Here is a 25214-nt window from a genome sequence, read left to right as displayed (position 1 = left end):
TATTTCCATAAGGGCCTTTTACATATTGACAAACGTTAATAATAACATGTATATGCCTGTTTAAGGTGAAAATAAGCGATTTATTTCAAGATAGCATATTCGTCCCATAGGGTTAAACTATAGAGTCATCTGACGTTGGTCTCCAACATGGCGCACATGATTTGAGTTGGCTACACTCTCTAAATATAGGGTACTAGTTAAACTATGGCCCTCTGACAGTGAAGAATATAAAGTTTTGTGTTTTTGTTGAAGATAAGAAGGTAGATTTTGTTCTCAATAACTTGGTGCTGCTAGGAAAACATTTTTATACATAAATGTAGATACTAGACCAAACCCTCCCTGATCCATTGGAAGAATGAGTTAAATCTTTTGTGAAAGTCATTGAAACGAGTTAAAGATAAAAAAAAAAAAGCCCTTGAATTGAGCTATTTATTTGAAATTCTTAATTTAATTTGAGATAGCCCCTTCTCTTTATTTATTTTCTTTTATATAATTCCTTATGTTGTTTTGTAAGGTTTTGTTTTATATGTTCGACCCGAGGCAATAGCTTTTTTTTTCTTCAATAGATTTTTGATTGTGCCTTGTTTGTTTGTATGTCTATGTTCTGAATAATAAAAAAAAAAAAAAAAAAAAAAAATATATATATATATATATATATATAAAAAGCTAAACTATGGCAGCAGCGCCCTCTTTGGAGTCACAGATTTCGGTGCAACACCGGAAACGCAAATTCGCCACCTCCAGTAGATGGCGGTAATACAGCTGTGTAGCCCGTCTCAGACCCAGACCCCATCACGAAATGAGAGGAACTCGGCTAGTGCTACTGTTATTGCTCACCATGTCGGTGTAGAAGGAAAACAAAACCCAGAACCACCACCCTGTTCCGAAAACGGAGTCTTTAAAATGGCAGGCGAGGAGGAGAGGGGGGTGGTTCGTGTCAAAGTCAAGGTAGGACAATATTACGGTTAGAGTTACCAACTGCCGACGTTCGCTAGTTAACGTCAGCTAGCAACCGTCAGTTTGCTCTATAACGGTTGCTGTCTTTTCAAACACACATTCAAGTGTTAAACGTCGACGTAAAACATAGGTGACATTAGGAGAGAGAGAGAGAGAGAGAGAGTCTCGACATTTTGTCAACGTTTCCCCCGGGCCAGCATTGTTTGTTTTCGTTGAATGCAGACCGCTGGAAGTGGTGGAAAAAAAATACTTAGCTGTATCTATCACGTTATTTTGACCGTAATTTGACTGCAACGGCTAGTTAAAAATGTACACTAGTATCTAAAGTATCTAAGTATCTAAAAAGCCCATAATGGAGATCCAACGGTAACCTAAACGCTACATACACAAAGCAGTGAACCCTCACAGACTCGAACTGACTGACGTCACCTGCCTGCTCAGCTAAAATGCGTGCGTGACAGCACTCCGTGACGTCACATGTTACCTGGAGTTGAATAACAGTGTGGCCTCTATTTCAGTAAACTGATTGTTATTTAACTGTTTTACCCTATGTTGCGAAATGGGTCAAATAATATAAGAATATGATATATATATATATATATATATATATATATATATATATATATATATATATATATATATATATATCATTATGTAGACCAACTTCACACAGTGTTTTCTAAATATCTATGTATGTGTATTGAATACTGCATACTTCAGCTGAGCAATAACTAAATATTATCTATCAACGTCCAGCAGATCTATATATATTGTGATAATATAAACTAGAGCTGCAACTTCAATTGCCGATTAATCCGCAGATTATTTTCTCAAATTAGTCGTTGGTTTATAAAATATTGAAAAAGTTTCATCCCAGTTTCTCAAAGTCCAGGATTATGTCTATAAATGTCTTGTTGTGTCGTTCCAAAACCCCAATATATTGTTTCATATCGATTTGAGATAATATTCTCTGATTCCAGCTTGTTAAATGTGAATATTGTTCTAGTTTCTTCTCTCCTCTGTGACAGTAAACTGAATATCTTTGAGTTGTGGACAAATCAAGACATGCGAGAACGTCATCTTGGGCATTTTGGGAAACACTGATCCACATTTTCTACAGTTTTCTGACATTTTAGGGACCAAACAACTAATCCATTCATCCAGAAAATAATCAACCGATTAATCGATAACGTTATCGTTAGCTGCAGCCATAGCTTACACAGTTAATTCACAGTTAATTCCCCTGAATTATTGTCTACTTACTGCCAAAATAGTATAATGTGTTGCCACCTCCCCCAGGTTTTTTCCCCACAGTATATATTATAATGTTTTTTATTCTTCTGTTATGCTTTTAAGAAATGTGACGGGGTCTTTCCTGTGGAGTTTCGCTCCTTTGCTGTTGATCCTCAGATAACGTCGCTGGAGGTCCTGCAGCACATACTCATCAGAGCCTTTGATTTGAACGGGTAAGAGTCACCACCCTGGCTTAGTCTATATCGCACGTGTCACACTCAAGGCTCGCGGGCCAAAACCGTCCCGTTGCAGATTTAGAACCGGCCCGTATATCAATTTGGGTTCACAGTAAGTTTAGGCCCTCCTTGTTGTGCGCTAAACCAAAAACACAGGAAAGTGTTTTTTAAACTGCAATTACCTGACCTTCAAAGTAGACATATGGCAGATTTTCTGACTCTGAGACTCAGCTATTCTCCCAGAAGCAGCAGAGAGAGAGTTTTCATATTCAGGCTGAGAAACAGGTTGTTAAAAAAGTATCCTTTGTTTTTGCTTGATTTGCTAAATTCTACGATGGCTAAGGAACTCTTTTGGTGACTTTTGTAGGGCTTTGTGTCAACAAAAATGCGACAAAAAGCAACAAATTTACAAAAAGGTGACAAATGTCTGAGAAAGTCACAAAAAAGTCGGAACAAAAACAACAAAAATGAGGAAAAAAGCTACCAAAATGTTTTAAAAAAAGTGACATTCAGTAACCAAAGCACATCAATAAACTCTACATGTCTGGCCCTTGGTGTGATTCTCTTTTTCCAGTGTGGCCCTTAGTGTAAATGAGTTTTGACACCCCTGGTCTATATCCACGACGTTCCACTTCTGGGATTGCTGCGGTGCCACCAGGGTGTCCGTCACCTTCCTCTTTCTTTATGTTGGCACCTTAAACTCTGGTGGATTTCTGAGGACTATGGTTAACTGCTCCTCAGATCTCCGCAGGGTAAATCCAGACAGCTAGCTATGTTCAAACTGCAGCCAAAAGTGGCCCAAATCTGTTTTTTCTTTTGACCAGGTCAAACTTCTTCAGAATTTGTGTGAACACTCAAATCAGATTTACACCACATCCATATGTGCTCCTGAATCCGACCCAGGTCTGATTTTTTTCAATACGGCTGCAGTGTGAACAACCGAGGTGGATTTGATGCGACTTTTACGTCAATCTGCATCGACATTTGTCATATTTATGCCCCGGTGAGAGTTAGCCCGAGACACAGACAGTCACATTAAAAACTTGACTAGGTCTACAACATGGAGAACAGTGACTGAGCAAGTCAATGGAGGGAGAGGGAGGTGTTAGACCTCATTAGTGTATGGGGAGATACTTCAATTCAATCAAAACTAGGAGGATCATACGGTAAGGGCCGTTACAGAGTCAACGCGAGCAACGCGAACAAGCAACGCGAACAAGCAACGCGAACAAGCAACGCGAGCGACGCGCTCCCTTTCATAGTCTAAACAGCGGACGCAAGTAGACGCAAGTAGACGCAAGCGTCACGGACAATACGTGAAATGCAATACACCGCCCACGCAACAGGGGGCAGCAGAGTGCTCCACGGTGTTCGGTCGGCAGAGCAGAGTGGCTCTCGTCAGGGAGCAGCTGGCTGGCTGACTTCTTTTTATCAGATGCTGGCGTGTTTCCCCACCAGTACAGTGTACTACGATTGGGTAGCACTGACCAATACATTTAGCAGGTTTAGCAGGTTTTAAAAATGTATAAATACATTTGGGTCTCTCTCTCTCTCTCTCTCTCTCCTGCTGTACGCTATTTCAGCCTCTTGAGGAGGGCACACAGCATAGACACACACACAGAACGTTGATACATACCGAAAAATGTGACTCAGTAGTCCTATGTTTGATGAATTTGCTCTGCTAAGTTGATACAATATTTTTTGATAATGTAGAATATAGTATCCTATATTTAAATATAGGGCACTACTACAATACATGCAGTGTCGCCCCCACCGTCAACGCATAGTATTGTGCGCACCGGCGCGTCGCGTATCAAAAACTAGGACGACACATTTGGCTACGCATCGACGCATAATGGCGGCCGAAGCGTAGCGATGCGTAGCCTTGCGGACGCGTATGCGTACCGATGCGTTGACTCTGTAACGGCCCTAACCGTCTCCTCCTCAGCACCTGCTCATTAATGTTACGGCTGCCATTACACAAACATTTTGAAATAAAAGCCAAAATGCTGACTTCCTCCATAACCTCCCGAATTTTAGTGCGACAGCGCGCTGCGTCTGATGTCATCGTTGTTGGTCTTTTGCGCATTTTTTAAAACAGTTCACACTGGAATCTGATATAGGCCACATTTTAAAAGGTCATGGCAACAGCCTTACAAAAAATCAGATCTGAGCAAAAAAATCTGAATTAAGCTTTAAGACTTGTGGTGTGAACAACTTTTAAACGTACACATGTTCCACCAAAACAATTTCCTTTCCTGCCTATAGGATTGCCCACAAATCCAGGCTTTTTGGAGGGAAGTGATGGATATGATTTTACATGTCACAGGTATAAAGCTATTATTAGACGCCAAACTTTGGCGTTGTTCCCATAAATCATAATCTCAGCAAGGTAAATAAATCCGATTACTTTCTGCATCTTACAAGCTAAATATACCGTAGCCAAATCTTGGAAATCCACTATCAAACCAAGTGTCAATGTCTGGCTTGCAGGACTGTCAGACTGTCTTGCACTGGAAAAACTCACTTTTACATTAAAGGGTAAATATCTCATCTTTGACAATATGTGGAGATCCTTTATGGTGTTCTTAGAGGGGAGGAAAGCATTGGAGGCATGCTCTCTGTGTGTGTCAACCGTCAACAAATGAATATTGCTATGTATTTAGTATACGTCTGTTTGTCTTTGCTTCATTGTATTTGAAGTGCTTTTCTCTTCGTGATAGGTTAACATTTGGACCACCGGTGATTCTTAAGGATGATTTAAATGCTGATTTACTGTACCAAATATCACTTATTCCAGCCCTGTCATGTTTGTGTTTATTTTATTGAAGATTAGCCTTACTGTGACAGTTCCGATTTGCACCTGTATTATTTGTTGTAGTGTGATTATTTTCTGAAAATTAATAAACACATGTTGAAAAAAACAAGTTCCTCACCGAGACTATTTAGCAGAGGCACCGTGGCTCCGTCCGGCGCTTAGCTCCGCCCCAAGACGATTGTGATTTGTTTAAATAAAATGACCATAAACCAGAGCATGTTTTTCTCCCATCCAGGATTGCTGTGTGGACTAGCCAGACCTTCCTCCAACAGCACTACGGAGGAGGGTCTTGCAATGTGAGACTATACTGGCTAAACTGTGACATAGACACATTATGTATGTCAGCAGTTTTTCTTCTTCTGTCTTTTAAAAACCAGGAAGCGGAATTTCGGGATCAGTTACCTGTCTCGAGATCGGAGTGGTGCTGAAACGTATCTGTCTCTCCTGTCTGACTGGGATTTGGATGTCGCATTTGTCGGTGCAGCAAAATCCCATCTGCAGCTCAAGATGGACATAAAACCTTCAGAAGACAGTAAGGACGCCTGTGTACCCTTAAAGCAAGCTTAAAAGATCAAATGCAAAGCTCATACTGTGCATATGCTATATTGCAGAGAACATAAAGTGTTGAAGTTAATGTGAAAATGTGGCATTTGCAGTTAATTTGAAGCTAAACTGTAAAAGACTTTTATATACAGTATGAAGGAAAAGTTTCTCAGAGAATGTAAAGAAGACAACACATAGTTGAGATTGTAGTTTAACAGCATTGGGTCATATAAGACACAGCTTGATAAGATCAAAATAATTTTATTTGGTTATTTAGGGTTGTGCATTTGTTTGCTAAGTGTGCAATGCCAAAACACAAAGACCAGGGGAAAGCTGAGGATATATTATAACTATAATACAGTGTTGCTCATGAGTTAATGAAGCCATGCTAAAGTTGACTAAAAAGAGGAATAAAAAAATCGTCTTTTGGAAATTGATCTTAATGCCTTGATTAAAAAATTTAGGAAAAATCCAACCTTTAAGGACACCAATTCTCTTTGTGAATGAATAATGTATCGTAAATAAATAAATGTTCTTCCTTAAAATACTGGGGGCATAAGTCAGTCCATCCCTATGTTAAATTCCCATAGAGGCAGATGTTTATTTTTAAAGGCCAGTTATTTCATGGATCCAGGATACTATGCATCCTGATAAAGTTCCCTTGGCCCCCCCACATCATCACATACCCTTCACCATACCCCCAAACGTGTCAAAAAGTGACACAAAATTTTGGAGAAAGCTTCAAAAACTTGGTCAAAACAACAACAAAAATGTCCAAAAAAAAATCAACAAAGAACTACGGGAAAAATAACAAAAGTTTAAATTTGGACCCAGAAAAACTAAAAGTTGCATGTTCTACGGGAAGACAACACAATCCTATGCTTTCTTGGCATCTTAAGGATATGACTTCTGTATGTGCAGATGGATATTAGTAGAGAATGACAATACACCTTTACATGTATTAATTAATAGTACGGCTGCCACCTCTTAGTCAATTAGTCGACTAATCGGTCGTTTTGGTCTTAGTCGACTAAGATTTCTTTAGTCGATTAGTCATTTTTTATGCTTATTCATGCTTAATTACTTATTTCCAAGAAACTTCTGAGCACATTTATGGTAAACACAAGATTTAAAGTGGTGCTTTTGCAGGATTAATTGTGGAGAAACTCAGTTTTACAGATGGTTAATTAACTACATTTATATTGTGCTTTTCTAGTCTTAACCACCTCTCAAAGCTCACAGCTCTGTCAATTAAATCAACTAATCGATTAGTCGACAAAATCCTATAAGTGTTAGTCGACTAAGAATTTCTTTAGTCGAGGACAGCCCTAAATAATTTGGATCAAACATTTTCAAGTCTGTCTTAAAGGAATACCTCACCCTCAAAATGATCAATTTCTCAACCCGTGCAAACTTGAATTCTTGAAGTCGGCCCACAGCGATTGTTTCGGCGTCTCCTCTATTTCTTGGTTGAGACGCGAGCGAATATGTCAAGCCATGCAGGTAATCACATATAGGACACACAAACACACGCACGCGGCAGAGCTTAGCACCGCTCATGACGATTGTGATTGGTTTAAAGAAATGCCAATAAACCAGAGCACATTTTTCTGTGTTTTCTCTCTCTTTTTTTGGCAAAGTGAGACTAACTGGGGACCACATACAGTCATCAGATCTGAGAAAAGTCTGTTAGTTAGTTTTGAGGCTCACATTGATTTTACATTTACTCGGCCTAGGTGTTGGGAAAACCGCTTGGGTGCTGCACCTGAGCCTCGTAGTGGTAGGGAAAACTATCCCTTAAGTAAGGAGTATAAATTAGAGGCAGACATGAAACAGATGATCATTTAGTCTACTGCTTTTTGTCCAACTGCAGGTCCTGTTATGGAGGAGTGGGACATCATAAGCCCCAAAGACGTGATTGGCTCAGAGCAGCTTCTCACAGAGCGGACTCGGTCTTTGGCATCCGCAGCTCTTCCCTTCACACAGTCTCTACTGTCCCAGGTTCCTTCACTGTCTTTAACCTTCCTCATACAGTCTCTTTTACCTTCTACCCTCGGTGAGTCAGGGTCTTTGCTTACTCGCTTGTTTCACTTTTTGTTCAGGTGGGCCGAACGCTGAACAGAGTCCAGCAAGCCCTCAGCTGGTCTTACGGGGAAGAGATCAAGCCTTTCAAGCCCCCACTGAGCGATGCCGAGTTTCACAATTACCTCAACGGACAGGGCCAGTTGTCCCGACCTGAGGAACTGCGACTGCGCATCTACCATGGCGGTGTGGAACCTTCACTGCGCAAGGTGAAGTACCTGTGCTTCATGAGCATTGCGTTTAAGGAAGTTCACAAACTGCCTGTTGAATTTAAAAGTAGGGATGCACCGACTCCAGGATTCGGCTGAATATTTTGGGTTTTTTGACGGGGTTCGGTATAATTTCTTTCCACCGAACCCTACGCTTGCACCACGCGCGTGACGCTGGTTGATGTACTGACTAGTCCTTCCAGAAAAATGCAGCACGTTTTCTTAAAAAATGCGATGGAATATGCGGGAAATTTATGCAATTTTATGCGATGAAATTGTGGAAACTTGCAAAAACTGCAGTTTGATGAAAAAGAGAAAAAAAAAAAGTGATTCTCCCCCCAACACCATGCTTTTTTTTTTTATATTTCAAAAAATAGTTTACAGATATTCAGTCATTGCAATACGTAAACAAATAAAATACAAAAATATATACAAATAATATAATTAGTAAAAGTAATAGTCCAAACAGAGGGAAATAAAAGATACAAAAAAGACAGACAGAAGGAGCACTTAGACATCAGATATTAAGATAGTTTTCTTATTGGATACCCACTTAAGAGACTCAAAGGACATTCAACCTCTAACACCCTGGTCTTTTTGATGATGTACACGTCGCGTAATTATGTAACTTCATAACGTTCCCATGGCAATAGGGGAAAATGGCTGCTCTTGTGTGAAGTAAACGCAACATTTTTCAACTTTCTGCTAAGATATATTATGGGACTGTTTTGCAACAAAAATGCAGGGATTATGAAATCGTGCAAGCCCCGCATATTTTGCGCGGAAATCTGCAATTTATGCAGCTAAAGTGCATCGTATTTGGAAAGCCTTTGCTAGCCCTACACCGAATGAAAAATACACTGCTGTGGACGTTGTTTACTTCATTAATGTGTTTACTGTGTTAATGGACTGAGGATGGGAGGAGGATTCAGATTCGGCATAATCTTAACAAGTGGATTCAGTATTTGGCCAAACCCCAAAAATCTGGATTCGGTGCATCCCTAGTTAAAACACATGATAGAAAACATTTTCCAACATTCTTTATCGCAGAAATTGAACATTGAATTGAATATAAAAGGCAGCACTAAAAAAAGAATGATAGTTACATATTAAAGTGCAATTTTCTTTCAACTAACACAAAAAAGTGTCTTTCGCATAATGTCACAGCCTTTCGCAAAGTGTTTATTGCGCCAGATGATATCGCAATGACGATGAAAACATAATATATTGTACAACCCCTAGACTTCAAAAAGTCTTTTTCCCCAAACGAGTCTAGTAAAAGGAGGCATTGTCTTATATTCAGGCCAAATTAAATAGTATTTTTATTACTGGTTTTAATCAATGCTGCGTTGTCTGCTGTGTTATGATAGGTTGTTTGGCGGTACCTCCTGAACGTCTACCCCGACGGACTCAGCGGACAGGAAAGAATGGACTACATGAAGAGGAAGACGAGGGAGTACGACCAGCTGAAGAGAGAGTGGAACGCCCGGGTCAGCCACGAGGACCTCGAATTTATCCGTGGGAATGTTCTTAAAGACGTCCTGCGGACAGACCGGGCTCATCCGTACTACGCAGGCTCGGAAGACAGTCCACATTTGACCGCCCTCACAGACCTGCTCACCACGTTCGCCATCACACATCCACAGGTGTGTCGAGTTGTTCCATCAGTTAGCTTAGTACCCGCGTTAGGTTTAGGGTCTGGACCTGCTTATCAAATCTTCCTTTTGAATCCCTTGGTGTAGAGCAGGGGTGTCAAACTCATTTTCACTAGGGGCCACACAGGAAAAAGAGAATCACACCAAGGGCCAGACATGGAGAGATTATTAACATTTTGGTAGCTTTTTTTCCTCATTTTTGTGGCTTTCTCAGACATTTGTCACCTTTTTGTGAATTTGTTGCTTTTTGTTGACATGAAGCCCTACAAAAGTCATCAAAAGAGATCCTTAGCCATCAGAGAATTTAGCAAATCAAGCAAAAACAATGATACTGTTTCTCAGCCTGAATATGAAAACTCTCTCTCTACTTCTTCTGGGGGAATATCTGAGTCTCAGAGTCGACAAATCTGCCGTATGTATGCTTTGAAGGTCAGGTAATTGCAGTTTAAAAAACACTTTCCTGTGTTTTTGGTTTGGCGCACAACTAGGAGGGCCAAAATGTATTGTGAACCCAAACTGATATACAGGCCGGTTCGAACGAGGAGCTATCGAATATGAGACTTGGGATTTAGCCCAGGTATTTCTAAAAGCAACAGGAAGTTATTTATTGTATTTTTTTATATTGCCTTCTGATTTGGCTGTTGTTCATCAGCCCGGTCAGCAGTGAGAGTTGCAGCAGTGGCTGCAACGCACAGCTCCTGTAGCGTGTTAAAGTATTTCAGAACTCAAAAGTTCCCGATTGCTGCAATTCCTGTTAAAAAGCACGCTACTTCTCTGAGTCAATAATTCTATCCAATCTGAACACACAGCCACAAATGAATGTTAATAATTCCGATCAGAAATAAGGCAGAATCGTCATGACTTTTAAGTTTCAAAGTAATCCAGTGATAGTTGTCCGTACATCAATAGGTACACTGCACACAGGAACTGCTAATGGCTGATTCAGCATACTTTTAACTTTGCCATTTTCTACTTTGCCAATTTGCAGAAAGAGAGAGAGAGAGACCGGTACAATAATATGACTCAGCCTTCAATATTTACATAAACTGAATTTAAAAATAAGTACAACCAAAATAAATTACATTTAAATCTGTAATAACTCACTAAAACGCAACTATTTTTCAACCCGTGTTGACAGTCGGTAGCTCAAACTTCAAGATGAAATGAACAGCGGACGATATGAAATGTTGGTTTTGTACATTGTTATTTGCAAATAGAGATCTAAGGTTTAGATAAGATATTCATTAGCCTCAAGCCTTAGCCATTCAGGGTATTTTGCCAATGGGAAACCTGATCCAAAATGGAACTAGTAGTCAGCTCGCCACTAAACACTTGGGGCCTCATTTATCAAAGCACGCGTGAAGCAAGTTCTAACTCAGTGTACGAACACATAACTTCTAAACCTGTTTTACATCCAACCATTTGTGCACGTACAGGCTCATTTACACACAGACACTTCCCTTTGAAAGAGTTACAAGTTGTGGACAAAAGTAGCAGACGAGCCGGATAAAGACAAAAAACATCACAGACAACGTGGTTAAGATATTGTAGCATCCCAGAGGCAGGTGTGTGGGAAAGACTTCCCAGCATGCAACGGTAAGTCTTTACATGTGGTCCTGCATTGGTGTTACTGTATTTTACGTGTGATCCACACCTGATTTGTTGCCATACAATTACTTATCACGAGCAAATGTGGTAAGAGCGCCAGTGATGTGTGCACAATTTGTCATGAAATCCCTACCTCGCAAGCTCTAATGACATGATGTGCCTTTTTCTCTGCGTATAAACATACTCTATGATATCAGGGCTTTCGCGGGGTCTTAAAAAGTAACATTTTAGGCTTTAAAAAGTCTTCAATTTGCTGAAATATGGTGTTCTAGGTCTTAAATAAGTTTAAACGGGTCTTAATTACCCTACTTCCGTGTAACGCTGCATCAAATGCTCATTGAAATGTTTTTTTTTTTTTTTTATTCTGTGGCGTAGTTCTTTCTTTCGCTTGTCCAAATATAATTTGCCGTTTATTTACAGGTTATTATTTCTCTGTCGCTTTTTTAAATTTCAATAAGTTTATTAACTTTGTAAGTACTTTTGTAATGTCGTGATATACTTTAGGTCATAAATTTCATTCATAAAGGTCTTAAAAAGGATAAGGATATAACTTCTGTATGTGCAGGTGGATATTTGTAGAGAATGACAATAAACCTTTACGTGTATTAAATAATAGGTTCAAACATTTTCAAGTCCGTCTGAAAGGAATACTTCACCCTCAAAATGATCATTTGTATATCAATTTCTCAACCCGTGCAAACCTGAACTCTTGAAGAAAACTTTGTTTTTCTTGCATGCCACCATGTTGAACAAAGAAGTGATTGATACACAAATGATCATTTTCAGGGGGAAGAATTTCTTTAAATCAATAGTCAGATGTATGGATATTGAACCAGCTTTTTTGTTTGCTGTATAACAGTGAAAAGACACCTCTAATGCTATTAAATTTAATTCAGAAAAGTCTTAAAAAGGTTTTTAAAAGGTCTTAAATTTGACTCGTTGAAACCTGCAGAAACCCTGTTATATAGTCTCGCATTGCCGGCTCTATCTCCACAGCGCTGTGGAGTAACGGTGCGTTCTTTTTGTCTTGTAATCGCGACTAGTAGCTCGAGTGTGACGTCACATCAGTGTCGAAAAACGAATAACCGCGGGGTTGTTGCGTTCTTTTTGTCACACAATACTACGAGTCGGAGAAAAGATGGATTTTTGTAACATTTTTAGTAAGATTTAGGATTCTATTTACCCAGTTATTGACATATTACACAAATATATTTCACAGTTTGATACATAAAAATTAGGTTTTGATTAACGTTAACGTTAGGCTACTGCTCTGCTTTCTGCTCAAGACTCGGCTTAAAGCCATTGTTGTCATATAGCAACCGAGCGTCTCTAGACAATTTCAGCTGCACAAGCTCCAAAATAACTAATCAGGTGGTATTTAACTCCTAATAAGACTGTAGAGACATGTCTATAGGTAGCAGTATACAGCACTATGTTTAACTCCTAATAAGACTGTAGAGACATGTCTATAGGTAGCAGTATACAGCACTATGTTTAACTCCTAATAAGACTGTAGAGACATGCCTATAGGTAGCAGTATACAGCACTACTGTATGTGTACGACTTCTTCATTTGGTTACAACAACGACAAAAGTGCTTAAAGTTGTAGAAAACCACAATGTTTACTACGTGTGATGCACGACGTAGCCATCTTTGAAAGTGAACTCGGGGGCTCTTTTTGCAACTTCCGGTTCGTAACTCCGCAGAACGACTCGTAAATCGACTTCGGTGGACAAAAAGAACGCACCATAAGGTCTGGCTGCACCACAGATGCATTCTGGGATAGGAGAAAAAACACTCTGGGTTGTTTCAAATCTACATGAACCCCTTTTCACATCAGCATAAATTAGATCCAGCGCTAAGCACTTATTTAAAAAGAAAATATGTCAGTTTTGAAGCTGGTTCGGTTGTTTATCCCGTTATTTATTTACAAGCAATGTAGCATTTAAAAGGCTATTTTTTAAAAGGGTTTTAAGTGTTTTGAGTCTGGCACAGTGCCCACTCACATAAAATGTTACATTGTCATTTCCAGCGAACTTCCGAGAGAGCAACAGGGGCAAAAAAAAAAAAACATTGTTTTCTGGTCCAGCTCAGCTAAAAACACAAAATCCGTCAGTGCAGTGGAGATAGATATGACAATGCGAGACTACCGGTAGGCTAACGTTATTCATCTGTTCAACTGACTTTAGTTAACCCTTGACTGTTCTGCTGTTAAGTGAACTAAGCACGGACAGTTGTCTCATTTAGTGACAAACGGCAGTGTGTATCTACAGAATGAATATAGGGGAATCACAATAGATATTCGACATTATTTTTGGCATTAAAAAAAAAAAGGTGTTGAAATTAATCAAATAATCGATGCATTGAATCGTGGACATGGACGATTATTTCTGTTTACAATGTAATGTAGGCCTAACAACATTTCTGTTGACATATTCTGGTATGTTTTGCACATTCATGTTTTGCTCAGTGCTGTGTAGTTTTATGTATCCAATTCATTTAGTATTAGAGCACTGCAGAATGTTTGTTTTTTGAAGCTTGAAAAGCTATGAATTAAATATCCTACATTAAAAAAAAAATGCATCGAGATATCGAATTGAATCGCTGACATGATAATCATGATCAAATCATGAGATCAATGAAGATTCACACCAACAAAAAAAAAAACTGGCCTGTACAGTTATAGGGGAAACGCTGCTTTGTTTGTCCTCATGTTACAGTAAATATACGCACATTCTCTGGCATAATTATGTTTAATCTTCATGAACTTCATGAAAATCTGATTCATTCTATGCATAGAAATGAGCTTATGCATGATAAATGAGGCCCCTGATCTACCCTTGGCATTTTTTTTTATTAAATGTGGAAGCTTATCTGCATCATTTAGAATTCTTTTTCTTTGTAAACAGACTTTTGTAACTTTGTGTTGTGTTGTTTTTCAGATATCGTACTGTCAAGGCATGAGTGATATTGCCTCCCCAATACTTGCGGTAATGGACAACGAGGCACACGCCTTCATTTGCTTTTGTGGCATCATGAAACGCTTGGAGGGGAACTTCCGGCCGGATGGCCAGCTCATGTCTGTCAAGTTCCAGCATCTAAAGCTGCTTCTGCAGTACTCGGATCCCGAATTCTACTCTTACCTGGTGTCCCGAGGAGCCGACGACCTCTTCTTCTGCTACCGCTGGCTGCTTCTGGAGCTCAAGCGAGAGTTTGCGTTTGATGATGCCCTGAGGATGCTCGAGGTAACGTGGAGCTCGCTGCCCCCGGATCCTCCAGAAACCGAAGTGGAGCTCCTGGGACCGCCGGTGGACACCGATGAAACAACGGCCTGCAGAGGCAAGGACAAGGCGGTTGAGAATGGTCTCGGAGACGATAAGGAACAAAAAGAGAAGCAGCGTAGACGACACATGCTGAGGCCTTCGAGAGAAGAACCAGATGGGAGCAGGAATGCTGCCGTAGAACAAAAAGACAGGAGAAATGTCGGCGCTGAAAAGGGAAGCGAGGTGGGTGAATATGATATTCCTCCAGCGACCGTTGAAAAGGCAGATTTGCAGGCTCCGCCTCTTGAGAGGCAAACTAGTTTCGGGGAGTTTAAATACTACTCTGCCCGAAACGAAGATAGCTTCCATATGGAGGATGCTGAGCCGCCGCAGCGTTTGGTGTCGTCAAAGTCCGTGACGAGCATTGCAAGGCGCCAGTCCACGGTTGATAGTGAGGAGGACCCAGGAGAGAGAACACCTCTCATAAAAAACGGCGACAATGGGTTCGCTCCAACGTCATCGCCTCCTCTCTTTCCTACTGGCCTTCCGATCTGGAAAACCGGCCCCTCTGTCTCTCCCACATCTTCAGCTTCACCCTCCAGCTGGCCAGGTGCTTCTCCAGACTCTCCTCCAAAATCCCCATCCACAACCAATGGAAGTGAGGCCTTACTTAGAACTGTCCCAAAAGTATTGACCAACTCTGCCCAAGTGCTCAGCAGTACAGGGATTAACTCGCCCACAACCCCCACTGTAAAAACATCCGTTGCGTCTCCAAACCACACTCTGAGTCGGTCGTTACTCTCTTCGCCCATTTTGTCCTTTGGAAGAGGCCCTTCGCTGTCTGGCGCCAGGTTGTCCTACAACAATCTCCCTTCGCCTGGCAACAAATCCCCCAGCACGACAGCGAACACGCCCAGTTCTTCAAAAGCTGAGACCACCAGCATCAAACCATGTTCCCTGCCACCGCCTCAAGAGTTCGGTAAAGGCAATCCCTTCATGCTGTTCCTGTGCCTGTCCATCCTGCTGGAGCACCGAGACCACATCATCAAGAACAGCTTGGATTACAACGAGCTAGCCATGCACTTTGATCGCCTTGTGCGGCGCCACAACCTGAGCCGGGTGCTGCAGCGAGCCAAGGCCTTATTTGCGGACTACTTGCAGAGCGAAGTGTGGGACTCGGAAGAAGGGGACGAGGTCAGTTCGGACTCTCCGACAACAACTACTGCAGCTCACCACTCCCCCTCTTCAACCATCTCTGCCAGGCCCGTTTACAGCCCTTTAGCGTCGCCTCAGTCATCCTCTCCAAACTCTACCTATAACCTCGCAACCACCATTCCCTCACCAACAGCTCAAGTTTCTCTTTCTCCCGTCTCCTGACTCCGTCATGCATCATTGGCTTACTATTCTCAGTGAACTCCTCTGTAGACTTTGTCGCCCATTGGAGCGGTAGGCCTTTTTTATACAGCCTTCCACATTGAATTGGGCTGTTAATGGATAACTACGTTTTTTGGGGGGGTTTTTTCCACCTGGACCCATGTTTTTGTGTTTAAGTGACTGATGGGCACAATAATCTATGAAATTGGTCCAGTATTAAGCAAGGAACAAGCCACACTGTAACTCATTGGGCAATTGCACACCCGCTGTTTTTGCCACTGACAGGCTCAGATTAATATTTTAAGTTTCTGACAACATTATGGAAAGGATCCCTACAGAGATAAACCTTTTTGTTAAAACTAAGATCCTATTTGTTTAACATGACTCATCCCTGAAATCGCTGTCGCTAAACCCACCGTACTGTGTGTCATCGTAAGACACACTTCATTCAAAGTCGACAGAAACAAAATAAAACTATCAAAAGCCGTCTTGGTTCATCTTTCCACTGTCCCAACAATCACCACTCTGGTTTGGTTGAAATAAACCCTTAATTCACCCATTTACATGTGGAAATATGCTGGCTCTATACACGCTAAAAGTCCTTATTATTTACATGGAGTCTGGTGAGTTTGGATATAGCGATTTCATAGCTGTTTCTGGTTAAAGAAAAAGAATCTTACTCTTTAACAAAAAGGTCTATCTCTGTAGGGATCCTTTCCATAATGTTGTCAGACATTTAGAATAATAATCTGAGCCTGTCAAGTGGCAAAAACAGAACTTTCTAGTGGTCGGAAATTGACGCTGCACATTTGCTGTATAGGGTTACATTGCAGCCTGGTTTGTCGCTGTCGGTTACGGCGTTCTCGCTAAATACTGGACCAATTTCAAATATTTGTGTTCACGAGTCACTTAGACACACAAATGCATGAAAAAATAGGGTCCAGTTTGAAGAAAAACTAAATTACACTTTAATGATATTCTCATTCTGTGTATGATTGAATACATATTTACTTCTATTTAGTACTTATGTCTGTAATCGTAATATTTGATTTTTTTTTAATCAACCTTTAAAGTGTAGCTGTTTTATTGTCTGTCCTTGGAGAGGAGATAAGAGAGCTTTATTTCTCATCGTATCGATAAAAGTTCCCGATGCATGAAATGTTAAACCCTGGGAATCTGGTGGAGGTTTGCCAGAACCAACAGAAGTTAAGCCACCTGGTGCATTAAGCCTGTGTTGCCCTTTTTATGAACTTTGTTTACAAGCTTCTGTTATGTCCAATGAGCCACAAAAGTGTCTTAACTAAAGCAAACGAGTTACATTAGTTTAAAACATAAGGGAAAATCTGATTTGTTGTCAGCCTTACACAAGGTGAACGGATTACAACCATAGACTGTAAAAATATGTGCATCGGCATCTTTTTTTTTTTTTTTGCAACCGGATGTGATGATTTTCAATGGCCAAGCCAGTGTTATTTATGGTTGCGATAGCGCTAAGCTAAACGCTTAAGAGGGAAAGTTGCTGATTTTCAACCCAGCGGCGATTTTTCCAGGGAGTAAACAGAGACGGCTCCGTTCATCTGCATGTACGGCAGAACAGAAAATCTGCAAACTTTCCCCTTAAGTTTCCAGCTAACGCTAGCGGTAGCAACTAGCTTGGTTGGCAGAAAGCTAAACAAGACGTTTATAGGCGACCAAAATGTTCCACTTAACTTTTGCTGAAGTCAAAACGAGAGCGAGAGGGTCAAAGTTTAAAATGAAAACACGGACAACAGCCCAAAAACAAGTTTTATTTTAACGTCCCCAGTGTTAGCATGGTTAGCATGGCTAAGCCTCTGTCCTGACTGACAGTTCCTAAAGCGTCCCCTGCTTTATCGTCTGTTTTAAAATAAATGGGAGCATAATTTACTAAATGAAAAGAAGAAGTCAGTTGAAGAAGACTTGAAACTAGTAACTGAGACCATAAACTCATTATGAAAATTTTTACAGAGGTAAGAAAATCAAGAGAGAAGTAGGCTCATTTTCTCATAGACTTCTATAGAAACAGCCGGTGGAGTCTCCCCCTGCTGGAAGTTACAGAGAATGCAGCTTTAAGGAGTCTCCACCTGCTGGAAGTTACAGAGAATGCAGCTTTAAGGAGCTTCAGCATCATCTTCACTTCTCAGACTCGGAAGCATCGTCCATTATTTTTCACAGTCTGTGATTCAAACTCGCAACTTTAGAGATTTTTTGGGTTACTAAAATGAGTCTAAATTGTCTTTCTTTCAGCTTTGAATGTGACTTAACCAATCACAACCTAGAACTGCTAATACCTGTTTTCTGAAGTCTGACACCAGAGGAACAGATGAGGCTATTTGTTATTCAGGAAGTAAAGTCTCAAATCCAATCATTGGTACAAAAGGGTCTCCATAGATAAAACATGACAAAGCAGCGGATCAGTTTTGTATCGATGACACACGAAATGGACATATGTTGTCATCTAAATATGAGGATACGTGGACACAGTTCTGTAGAAATCAGTTCAGTGTTGAGCTCCATTGTACATATATCATTCTGTTGATGTACTGTAGTATGTGCTGGACTCATACATTCAATCTACAACAGTAGTTAAAGGAGGTACTGTACGTTATTCGATGCTTTGGTGGGTCATTATTCGGAGTGATGTATCAGTTTAGCACTTTGGTTATCGCTGTTCCCCAAAGACTGTTTTTACTCTGTTCTCTGTGTCATGGAAACGTTTGTCTACGTGAGGCTGTGATGTCTGTGTGCAGGTATCGCATATTGATGGATTTTGATCTTAATACTTGACTTGTGTGATCGCCGACGGACGGAAGAGGATAAGGGCCACATGTGAAAAATGTGTTTGAGTTCAGAGTTTGAAGTTATTCTCAGATTTCTGACTTCAAACTCAGGCTACACCTACATCGCTGCTTTTTGGTTTTTAAGCTGAGTTCTGAGCCAAAAGCGATCTCCGTGCACACAAGTGTTTCTAGCTCCAGTAGAAGAACTAATCTCCGTTTAAACTAACTATTATTATTACTATTATTATTACTAACACGCCCAAACACAAATATCTAATTTTGTGGCCGTTGAGACAGCAACACAACCACGCAGACTCCAAACCAAAACGGGTCAGAAGAGATTTTAAATGTCTCCGGTTTAGAGGCTCGGAAACGCCAGAGCAGGGGGAACGAGAGGGGGAAACGCCAGAGCAGGGGGAACGAGAGGGGAAACGCCAGAGCAGGGGGAATGAGAGGGGGAAACGCCAGAGCAGGCGGAACGAGGGGGAAACGCCAGAGCAGGGGGAACGAGAGGGGGAAACGCCAGAGCAGGCGGAACGAGAGGGGAAACGCCAGAGCAGGGGAACGAGAGGGGAAACGCCAGAGCAGGCGGAACGAGAGGGGAAACGCCAGAGCAGGGGGAATGAGAGGGGAAACGCCAGAGCAGGCGGAACGAGGGGGAAACGCCAGAGCAGGCGGAACGAGAGGGGGAAACGCCAGAGCAGGGGAACGAGAGGGGGAAACGCCAGAGCAGGCGGAACGAGAGGGGGAAACGCCAGAGCAGGCGGAACGAGAGGGGGAAACGCCAGAGCAGGGGGAACGAGGGGGAAACGCCAGAGCAGGCGGAACGAGAGGGGGAAACGTAGCAAAAGATAAGTTTTTAAACCAAAATATAAATGTAGCCTATGAACTCAAATACATTTTTCATTAATGGCCCAATGACCGATGAGTTAAGTGAGAGTCCAGGCTGTATATTTAATATCTTTACCATATAGACATTATAAAGTGGACACTTGACAAAAAAATATTAGCCTTCATGCAACATTTTGGCAGAGAAGTGCCTCATTTTTGTTTGAATCCGTAGCCTTGATTTACATTTTCTTTTGTGCTCTTACTACCCGTCTACATTGGGTCATCATACGGGCTGATTTAAAAGCCAGTTATAGGGCTGAGCATAGGCGTAATTTACAGGGGGGATACAACCAGCCCAATAAGCCAAACTGGCGTGCAACCCCCCCTATTATAATTTCAGTTACATAAATAGATATTTGCACCATAACTTGATGCAGAAAAACTCACCAGAATGCAGAAAATTAAGTGTTTATACAAAGTGGATCTGTGCTGTGACACGCAACAGAGACGCCACGCAGCCAGTGAGCAGGAGGCCAAACTCCTCATTAATTAATGAAAGCTATCAGCCAGCCCATACAGGGGTGTCCTCTCTGTGACCCCCCCCCCCAAAAACAAAAGGCGCTGATTGGCTGAGCCCCGTTAACCCGAACATACGGTAAATGGCAAGTCCTTCTTTACAGGGGCCATCAGAACAAAGGTTCCGAGTGCATCTTAACGATTGTCAAACGTGTTAGTTTGATTTCCTCAGCGTTGTTTACCTTAAGACTTACCGATATTAAATATGCTCAGTTGGCTGAAATCCAGAAGGTGTGACGGCTCCATGTCAAAGCGGGAAAACCCTCTTCGATTCCGTTTTTAAGCAGAAACTAAAGTAATTCTTGGGTCTTTAGAAAAGACCCTTGTGATTATTGCGCTTACATTTGGGCTCGCCTCTTTTTTGTATATGAATATTTAATAGCATATTTAAAGAGAACTGAAGTTAACCGGGACTGGCTGGACTATGATCTAGCAATATGTGCATTTATACAATTGTTTATCTCATACATGTGCACAAAAGTTCTACTTTTTAATCATACAACACAACAATGTTACCGATTGTATATTGGACACAAATAAATAATCAATGCAACTGATTGGGTGAAGGATGATTTGTGTTTTTGAATTGACTGAAATATACAGTGTTGCTAATCTTTTTCACTTTTCACACAGGGTGAAATCAGCTATCATTTTTGGGTGATGCAGCAGAGGTCAGATGGCACTTCAACAGCATGTGCTCAATAATGTTTAGAGCTGGAGGTGTGTCAGGTTGACCTAACAATAGACTTACTGTAAAGGCTGTAGCTGGGTTTCCATCCACTTGTCAATCGAATTATCAGAAGTTCGGTAAAAATAAAACTCATGCGAATAAAGCTGGTGAAAGTGTGTTTACATCCAATGGCTTAAAAGCGAATAAAAACCTGTAGCGTAATGACGTCACGTGCTGTTTTGAGATTAAATTGGTATATCGAATGGATTTGAGACATTTTAAAGCGTTTGTTCATTTTCAAGCAACATTCAAGCAAACATTTGCAAACAAAGTTTTGCTAGACAACAGTAGTAGTTGTTAATATTAGAAGCCAAGGAAGCTCCGATGGGCCTTTGGCCGAGGATCTGATCCAGCTCATCACAAAGGTGAAACTTGCCTTTATTTCCCCTCCGGCACCGCTGAGAGACAACTCTCTTTTTTGAGACAACTCTTTTTTGAGACCTGTATCGCTGTTTGAGCCCCTTCCATTTACTCCGCGGGACGTCCCACGGCTTGTCGTAACCTTTGTTGGTCATTTCCTTCGTGAGTTCCCGATAAATTCTGGCATTTCTTAGATTTTTGCTATCTAAAATAGCCGTTACATTTGTCACTTTTTTGTATAATTTTTTGACAATCTGGTTGAAAGAAACTCCAATTTTTGATATAGAAACTTTTTGAGAAGGATAAAGAATAAGTAGAATAAGAGTTTTTTTTTTTTTATTTGTTGGTATGCAAGTAAAAGCAATGTGACAATCTTCCAAAAAAACACAACGTATTCCATCCGAAACATTCTGAATAATGATTGATTTCCTTAAATGTTGCCTACAGTGAAGTTTTACACACCCGGAGTGTTATCTGTATAGGAACGCAAGTGTCAACGTGTCCCGTGTTGTAGCCTCTTGTGCTTCTTTTTTGTGATACATCACCATCCTGAACTCCAGGTTCCCGTGGGGGTCTTCAAAATCTACAGACAGACACACCCCTCCTTCCCCATGTTTGTTACCTCTGTGTCTTCCTGAAAGCAGACTGATCTCATGAATTGGCGTATGTATGAAACGCCAATTTGTATTCCGTTTTTGCGTGTTATCAAGACGCATAATTACATTTTTGCGTGTATATCAACGCAAAACGTCCGCCATCGACCTACAGTTAGGGGTGGGAATCACCAGAGGCCTCACGATACGATATCATCCCGATACTTGTGTCACGATACGATATTATTGCGATTTTAAAGATATTGCAATATTCTGCGATATATTGCAATATATTACCTTTTTTCCAACTTCAGATTTTTCCCACTTTCAAATGATGTCCCGAAAGGACAATTTTGTCAACATCTGTTGTATCTAAAAATATACATTTCTCTGTTTGTTCATCACACTTCAGTTTTATTGGTGCAAAATGTGATTGTCAAGCAGACAAACTGACCAACACATATATCATAAAAGATCGATACTTGGCGTCTGTGTATCGATACAGTATTGCCACGAAAAATATCGCGATACTATGCTGTATCGATTTTTTCCCCCACCCCTACCTACAGTGCGAGTCAATTTCCGCCGTAGCGAGTAGTGTGCAGCGATTTTTCAGCCGTTTCAGCCATTTTTTTATTTTTTGTTTTAATAAGCCTTACCCAATGTTTCTTTCCTAAACCCAACTATTTGTGTTCGTAAGCGTGTTTTTGTCGTTTTTTCCGTGTTTTTGTCAGTTTTGTTACTTAAGCCTTTCCCTGTGTTCTTTTCCTAAACCCAACCATTTATTTATTTTTTTAACTGCCGTGTGACGTAGTTCTCGCGATATTACGTCGCGTTCTCGCGATAACACGCAACGTGGCGAGGCCACGTGGTGGGTATGTTTACATCAGCTGTATACAGCGTAGGCATATACACGTGGATAGCTGAAAATGCGTACAGTAACACGTCATTTGGCTTTATGAAAGTGGCGTGTATATTTAAGCAAAGTCATGATGCCATGTTGCTCCAAGAGAGAAACGTCGGAATTCTCTCTTTAGCAAAACGAGGCAGACCTGCTGGTCTTGAAGCTTTACAGTCTACTAAAACATTTCTCTATTAAAAGGGTCAACCCTCCTGTTGTCCTCGGGACCCATTTTCTAAAAGTTTCTGTATCAGAATTTGATAGTTCAATTTTTAAAGAGTATTTTTTTCACTTTATATCAGAGTGACAGAGGATAGACCGGAAAGGTGGGAGAGAGATGGGGATATGACACGCAGCAAAGGGCTGCAGGTTGGAATCGAACCCTCAGCCCACATGGGGGCGCACGCTCTTACTGGGTGAGCTAGGGGTCGCCCCCCCCCCTACCTGGATAGTTCCATACAACGCTCTTCAAAAAGGTAAATTTAAGGGTTCAATTTGATAAAAATAAAAAAAAAATGAGAAAAGAAAGTTAAAAACAAAAGTGACAAAAATGTCTGAAAGAGCTTCAAAAACGAGGGGAAAAAAAAATTACAAAAATGTCAAAATAGTACAGAAAAAAAAAGTGACAAAAATACTTGGATAAAAGTGACAAAAATGTCAAAATGTGGACCCTGAAAAACTAAAAGTTGCATGGTCGACTGGAAGACAACAAGGGTTAAATCAGAGCTAAACATAACAAGGAGTTGTCTCTTTAAATAGATTTATTAATAGCTAACATACCTGATAAAGTTCCATTCAAACTGGGATTTGGGTTTCAGCCATAGACTGTTAATATTAATAACTAATAATATACAGTCTATGGTTTCTGGGTCAAAATGTAACTTTTAGCTCGTCTTTTTTCAACAAGTTGGTCACTTTTTGCGATGTTTTGGTTTGTCGTTACTTTTTTCTTAAATGCTATGATTTTGACTACAACACCCAAATTTAGTTAAAGTAGTGAACTGATGATTTATTTTACTTGTTAAGAGCGTCGTATGGAAACATCCACATTGTTGTTTTTCTTTAATTTGGTTGAAAGAAACCCAAATTTCGGGATGTAGAAACTTTGTAAAAATGGGTCAAAATTTGAGCCGAGGACAACAGAAGGGTTCAGACGTAAATCAGCCGAATATTTAATCATCATCTGTACATGATGGAGCTTCAGCATTTATACAGCCCCAAAAAAACCTGATAGAAACCCAGACTTTCTTTACACTTTTTATTCATTCTATCATTGTTAAATAGTGCATCTGATAATAAATTGTGAAATAGAAAATATGTCACCTATTGTTTCCTCTACCACGGTTTGGATGCACTGGAAATGGAAACATTTAGGGACAATATTGACTAATCTAGGGACAGTGTTGACGTGACAACTTCTTGAAAATATTTCCAATCAGGGTCCAAAAATTGGCACCAATCTAGCAGCCAAATGCTGGTCAAATATGCAAGTGTCTGCTAGATTTGCTTCACTCACCAGCCCAAATAAACAATGGTTTCCTATTGAGTGGCCGGTCACATTTAAACATTCACTAGCCTTTTGGCTGGTGGACGAAAAAGTTAGTTTTGGACCCTGTTAAAGGGTAACTACTGTTTTTTCCCAACCTGGACCCTATTTTCCTATGCGTTGGTGTATAAGTGACTGATGGGAACAAGAATCTGTGACATTGGTCCAGTATTGGTTGAAATAAACACAGATTTTTACCGATTTACATCTGAAAATACGTTGGCTCTAAACACTAAAAGTATTGCTTTTTTAAATGGAGTCTGGTGGGTTTAGCACTAGCGACTTCAGAGCTGTTTCTGGTTAAACAGAAAGGTCTCAAAGAGGTTTTAAAGGTCCATCTCTGAAGGGATCCTTTAGATGATGATGTCAGACACTTAGAATATTAATCGGAGTCTGTCAGCGGCAAAACAAGCACTTTTTTGAAGGTAAACAAGGTGGACAATTGCTTTAAAAACTTACATTGTAGCTGGTTTCTCTGCTCACTAATCTCACTAAATACTGGACCAATGTCAAAGATTGTTGTTCCCATCAGTCACTGAGACACAAACGCATGAAAATAGGGTCCAGGTTGACAAAAAAAACAGTAGTTACCCTTTAATGATCATATCATTTAAATAAAAGTAACAATTGAACCTGGTTATCCTGTGAAAGTCAAACATTAAAACTTTGGTCTATAGGAGACCAAAGGGCCCGCTGCGTTACATTCCTCCAACACAACAGCTCATTGGTGAAAACACTAAGCATGGTCCGAGCATGCAAACGGAAACACTACGGAAACAGACGCCAGGGTCTCCCCCCCCCCCACCAAAGCCGCTGGATTTTTAAGAATTGTTTAAAAACTACCGTTACAGTGGCGCGGCTCGGTCGGAAACATAGACGTAGTCTTATTTTCTAATCTCCG

General features: G+C 40.7%; 1 protein-coding gene across 1 annotated transcript; it reads left to right on the top strand.

Moving 5' to 3' along the window:
- The first annotated feature begins 706 nt into the window (after positions 1 to 706).
- Positions 707 to 16488, top strand: tbc1d25 (TBC1 domain family, member 25). The gene is made up of 7 exons (XM_028583127.1): positions 707 to 948; positions 2314 to 2423; positions 5622 to 5776; positions 7661 to 7788; positions 7890 to 8078; positions 9449 to 9724; positions 14284 to 16488. Exons 1-7 carry the CDS (start codon positions 748 to 750, stop codon positions 15979 to 15981), a joined length of 2757 nt encoding a protein of 918 aa, XP_028438928.1. The 5' UTR covers positions 707 to 747; the 3' UTR covers positions 15982 to 16488.
- The last annotated feature ends 8726 nt before the right edge of the window (positions 16489 to 25214 follow it).

Source organism: Perca flavescens, chromosome 7 (assembly GCF_004354835.1).
Source record: "Perca flavescens isolate YP-PL-M2 chromosome 7, PFLA_1.0, whole genome shotgun sequence".
Taxonomy (NCBI): domain Eukaryota; kingdom Metazoa; phylum Chordata; class Actinopteri; order Perciformes; family Percidae; genus Perca; species Perca flavescens.
The sequence above is the reverse complement of the archived record's forward strand: the minus strand, read 5'-3'. Positions and strand labels throughout refer to the sequence as shown.